This window comes from Otolemur garnettii, unplaced genomic scaffold (assembly GCF_000181295.1).
Source record: "Otolemur garnettii isolate 467f Iridium unplaced genomic scaffold, OtoGar3 scaffold00051, whole genome shotgun sequence".
NCBI lineage: Eukaryota > Metazoa > Chordata > Mammalia > Primates > Galagidae > Otolemur > Otolemur garnettii.
The window spans coordinates 1,772,035-1,777,950 of NW_003852446.1; the positions used below are offsets into that span (position 1 = coordinate 1,772,035).

At 43.1% G+C, this 5,916-nt stretch overlaps 1 protein-coding gene across 1 annotated transcript in view; it reads left to right on the top strand.

Moving 5' to 3' along the window:
- The window catches only part of GRPR (gastrin releasing peptide receptor), a 31,046-nt gene extending 25,638 nt beyond the window's left edge, over positions 1 to 5,408 (top strand). Inside the window, exons 2-3 of the mRNA XM_003791867.2 lie at positions 2,647 to 2,998; positions 4,847 to 5,408. Coding sequence (XP_003791915.1) covers positions 2,647 to 2,998; positions 4,847 to 5,236 — 742 coding nt within the window. The 3' untranslated portion in view covers positions 5,237 to 5,408. The remainder of the gene's footprint in view (positions 1 to 2,646; positions 2,999 to 4,846) is intronic.
- The last annotated feature ends 508 nt before the right edge of the window (positions 5,409 to 5,916 follow it).

Genomic DNA, 5,916 nt, shown 5'->3' on the forward strand with positions numbered 1-5,916 from the left:
AAAGAAAAAGAAAAAGATATAGCAGCTCAATAGTTCTGAAAGCATTTTGCACCTAGGAACACAAGATTTCTGAGAGAGGAGGAGGTAAGCCATTCACTCTGGTTTCTAACTGAGTATAATCACCATTATTCAGAGACTTACTGGTAATTATCACTTCTATCTGCCAGAAAATGTAGGCTACCGTCATAGTTACCATTTCATCTTTACCACATTTATTAGAGGTATCTTTATTTATATACTTCTTTGGCTAAAGATGCTCACATGCTTTTAATTAAAGATACGAATTTCTCGCCTACATTCTATGCTAGGAATAGAAACGTTTGAAGTGGCCACTGAATAAATATGATACCAGAGAAAAATATGTACAACTTTCTTGCAAATTTTTGCATGCTTTTTGTAATTGTTTAACATGAAAGCAAAGCCAGGTCCACTGAAGCAGGACTACAGTGTTGTTCTGAAGTGTTGGGGTGTGTGAGTGTCCAATAAATAATAGCCCTCCCTTCCCTACCTGGGCAGGGAACAGAGAGCTAGATAAAGAAATCAGACAGACGATGATAAAAATGCTTGCTTCTATGTCTGATAAAGCTGTTTGGGGGATGTAACTTAGGTCTACAGCAATAATGAACTTGCAGACACTGTCTCATCTCCCGTATTAGACATGCCATCCTCCAGACAGGGACAGTTAGACAACCATAGGCTTCCCAAAGCCTAAGGCATAAGCCAGGTTCTTTTCCCCAAACTCACCACTTAATAACTCACTCCCCTTTCCCTGGTGGGAGGAGGAAAGTGAGTGAGGAGTCAGGGTGCAGCCAAGAGCAGTAACTCAATGGAGGTTTAATCAACATGGAAATAAGTGCTCCCCCTCACTGAAGTCATGACATAAAACAGTATTATAGGCAGAAGCCGGTTTAAACATAGTATTTTTAGCAATGAACACTGCGACATTTAGTTGGTCCCAACGCATATCAATTTCCACACCAATCGCATCTCATATTCAATTGAACAAACCTTGGTGGAATGTGTACAAATCAGAGCGCTGGCAGATGCCAAGATAGAAAAAGGCATAGATAGTCTTTGGCCTCCAGAGACTTACACTGTAGTTTGGGTTCTCAGACAAGTGTACACAAGATGGTCTCGCCCTTGTCTTCTGGCCCCCTGTGTGAGACATTGTGCAGGAAGCATGGGAGACGTGGAGAAGGGCTGCTGGCACCACCCTTGCAGGAGAGACTGCCCTACCTGCAGACTGTTGTTAGCATTCAGCTCCCTCGGGGTTCACTTCAGCTTTCTTGAGCGTTTGCTCCCCAATGGCTGTGTCCCAGTAGTGACTGAGATCACACTGCTCTTGGGGTGGCCCCAGCCAATGACTAAGTAAGGTGATTACACAAGTACAAAGGCCTGGCCATTTCGCCCAAGGCAAAATTCCTCCACTGGACAATTTCCGCTCCTGAGCCTCCCACTGGGCTGGGGTAAATGTCCCCCTTTGCTGAGACTAAGGGTTTTCCCAGGATGTAGGACTTACAGTGCCAAAAATGGAAAAGTTCCGGACATAGAAGGCTGGTTAGCCATCATTGCTGGTGTAGACTTGGTCTGGTCTACATTAAGATCTGATGGCTTCCTCTGCCCAATGTCACTTCCTCCCTTTTTTCCTTACACAGGGACTATGCCCCAGTGAAACTTCTGTACACCTTACTTTGTCGCCTCAAGCTCTGCCTCCCAGAGCCCTCAACCCAAGACAGGGGCACAATAACCCACAAACCAAGAAGGACCTAAATACTTCAAGAGGCAACAAGGCTAAAAGATAGTAGGAGGGCAAGGGAGAAGATCAATTTGACAATCACAGGGAGCTTCCTGGTGTAACTTTCTCAGTGGGCCATTCTTTCTGTATCCTTTAAAGGGGAGACCAGGTATATGAAAAGCACTCAATGACTTAAGATTCCCTGAACTGTACTTCGGTACTCAGAACAAAGGGTTGGCCCAAAAAAGGTTAACCTCCATGTCCCTGTGTCCTTCCTTAAACAGAAATATGCTTTGCTTTTAATGTCTACGATTGAAGAAGAAAGACAAAAGAAGCTTCTGATTTTTTGAGAGGTATTGTTAAAAGCAAGAGAGAATGTGAATTGTATAACATGGTGACTATAGTTAATAATGGCAGATTGTATTCTTGAATAGGAGAGTTGATTTTAAGTGTTCTTACCCCAAGAAAATGTTAAGACGTGAGGCAATCCATATGCTAATTAGCTTGATCTAGCCATTCCATGATGTATACATATTTTGAAACATCATGTTGTACACAATAAATGTATACAATTTATCGTTGTCAATGAAAAAACAAAGAATTTTTTTAAAAATCAGCTCTAAATGAAGAGAAAATAAAAAGAACAGGGGCAGAATGATATTTCTGGAGACAGGGGAAGGTGTCCTTCAGGGCTAGATTAGGATGAGGGAAGCCAGGTGGCTTAGGGTGTAAAGTTAAGGGGTCACTCACTCTCAGGATTGTTTGAGCTCACAGTTAGCACTGCCATAAGCCTTAGAGTAAGTACCTCCTTAAATATTGTACCCCAGGTACCTTAATTGACTTACCTCCCCCTGGCCCTGGCATTCAGAATAATATTAAGAAACTGATGGGGTTGTCTCTTTCCTCCCCAGGTACAAAGCCATTGTCCGGCCAATGGATATCCAGGCTTCTCATGCCCTGATGAAGATCTGCCTCAAAGCTGCCTTGATCTGGGTCATCTCCATGCTACTGGCTATCCCGGAGGCCGTGTTTTCTGACCTCCATCCCTTCCATGAGGAAAGCACTAACAAGACCTTCATTAGCTGTGCTCCATACCCACACTCTAATGAGCTGCACCCCAAAATCCACTCCATGGCTTCCTTTCTGGTCTTCTACATCATCCCACTGTCAATCATTTCTGTCTACTACTACTTCATTGCCAGAAATCTGATCCAGAGTGCTTACAATCTTCCTGTGGAAGGGAATATACATGTCAAGAAGCAGGTGGGTGCTTACCATTGATTCACTTCCTCCTTGGGAATTTGGTCCCTTGCATTTCTTTGGGACTCCACTGACAAGTACAGTAGTTATGTGGCCATGTCACTTGATACTACAATTAGAGGAGATAGGTGATCTACAGCCAGATGGGGGAAATTCCTAGCCACAGAAGCCCAGGAATTCAGGCGTTCTTTACAAGCTTGCTCTCTTGTTAAAGACCTAAGTTAGGGGGGGTGTTGAGAACCAGAAAGATCTGAAGTGTGTTTCTTTTTGAGAAATATCTGAAAAAAGATCTTCTTAAAATAATTAAGCATTGAGGCTCATGGGTGTAACTTCTTTAAACTCCAATCCCATTGTTTGGCTAGGGTTACCACATGGAGACAAAGATAGAAGGCAGGAAAATGAGGTTGATGGAAGAAAAAGTAGTAATTGTATTAGCATAGGCTCACACTAATTTGGGCTCAAATCTGGGCTCCATGACTTACTATGAGTCTCAGTTTTCCTATCTAGGATGTAGGCTAATAATCCCTCCATTATAAGGCTATTTATTAGAAGATTACAAGAGAGAGTGCATATGTAAGGTCTGTAGTGCCCAGCTTACAGGATGTCGTCCACATGTTCAGACCCCCCTCTCCAACCTCCATAATCCTCCATAATTTCATCCTTGAGATGCAAATGGTAGAAACCAAGGGCTCTGGCTCATTCCTATTTTTCAGTCCTTCTTGTCTTCTGGCCCAAATATAGATTATGTGACCTTTATGACAGAAAAGCAGAAAGACTCTCCATCCCATTGAAATGTTTAGCTGACTCACTCAGTGGTTTCACCCTTTATGGGGAAGAGCGGCACTTCTCAGTTGAAACTGTCGCCCTATTGCAAAGTCTTCTCACCAGCAAAAGACCATCCTACAGTTAGTCTTTAATGAGAAACATGTTTCCTGTTGAGGTAGTAGAGGGAGTTGGAAGCAAGAGGAGATGCTCGGACCTTTTTGTTTAAGACTCTACCCTTCCGTATTAGTATAGTACAGAAATAACTTGAGATTTAAAATAATCATCATGGCTCAGTGCCTATGGCTCAAGCGGCTAAGGCACCAGCCACATACACCTGAGCTGGCGGGTTCAAATCCAGCCTGGGCCCACCAAACAACAACCAAAAAATAGCCGGGCGTTGTGGCAGATGCCTGTAGTCCCAGCTACTTGGGAGGTGAAGGCAGGAGAATCACTTGAGCCCAGGAGTTGGAGGTTACTACGAGCTCTGATGCCATAGCACTCTACCCAGGGAGACAGCTTGAGGCTCTGTCTCAAAAAATTAATTAATTAATTAATTAAAAATAAAAATAATCATCATCATAGAGAGTTATCTTGGTTTGGCCAATGGGGAAGAACAAAGCTGGCTGCTTTTTCTGAGCATCAGAGGGAATAAGAAATTAACTGTGGAGCAAAGAAAGGCACGAAGTCATATGGCTGATAGACTGCACCACTGCTCTCCTGAGGAAAAAGAAAGCACTTACTAGAATTTCATTATGCAATCCATTCAAACATGTAATCAACTTGGCAGAAAGATCTGATTTCAGCAGCGTGTTCTAACGCTATCCTACACTTGGGTTTCTGCTTCTTGGCTTGGCCATTTCTGTGTTTCTGACGCTTGTTTTTTTCTTTTTCTGTCTGTTCGTTGCTTTTCTGTCATTTTCTTTGATCCCCCCTTGTCCTCTTCCACTGAACTCTTTTTCTGTGACTTTGTGAGCTCATCTGTCCTCCTAATTGTTTTCTCCTGTCTCTTTCTGTCTGAATCTTTGTCTTTTTACCTTCCTCTGACACTGTCCTTTGGTTCCTCTATCTATGTGACTCTCTCCTTAGATTGAATCCCGGAAGCGCCTTGCCAAGACAGTGCTGGTGTTTGTGGGCCTCTTTGCCTTCTGCTGGCTCCCCAACCATGTCATCTACCTGTACCGCTCCTACCACTACTCCGAGGTAGACACCTCCATGCTCCACTTTGTCACCACCATCTGTGCCCGCCTCCTGGCCTTCACCAACTCCTGCGTGAACCCCTTTGCCCTCTACCTGCTGAGCAAGAGTTTCAGGAAACAGTTCAACACCCAGCTCCTCTGTTGCCGACCCGGCCTGATGACCCGGTCACACAGCACTGCCAGAAGCACCACCTGCATGACCTCCTTTAAGAGTACCAACCCCTCTGTGGCCACTTTTAGCCTCATTAATGGGAACATCTGTCATGAGGGGTATGTCTAGACTGACCCTTGATTTTACCCTTCCAGGAACTCTTGGTTTTGCTTTATGACTAGCTGGGAACCCTTACATCTGTTGTGATCGCCATGCCCTCCAAAGACCCTCCAGAATGTGTATCAGTAGTGTAGGCAGTGGGTGAAAGACCCAAATGGATCATTGTCATGTTTAAAGTCAGTCTCCCAAGGCTAATGTTTTCCATTTCACAGGCGTGAATGCTGTTCCTGATGTACAGCTTTTAGAAAAGGGAACAAGTAGGAAATTGTTATTGCAAGCATCAAGCTGATAGACATTTGTTGCCAATTATGTCATAGGAACTATATGAACAATCAGCTTTATATAACAGAAAAAAAAATCATATATTGGATGTTGACTCTGTGAAAGATTTTGCCTGTTCACTTCTTTAAGCAGATGCTAGTGCTTTAAAAATATGACCTGACCCCCTTTCCAGGAATATCTGTAATAGACAAACTAAGGAACAAATTGATAACACTGGAAGCCAGTTTAATATAAAACAATCCCCTAACCATTGATTTTTTAAAAAAAAAATGTTACTGAGGACATAGGAGAAACACTCAGTACATTAAAAAAAAAAAAAAACAACCACACACATATATAAAGACCCATGTGTGGCTGTGCAGTGATATCTTATACTCTAAATTGTTGCTCAATGAAAGTCATGTTTG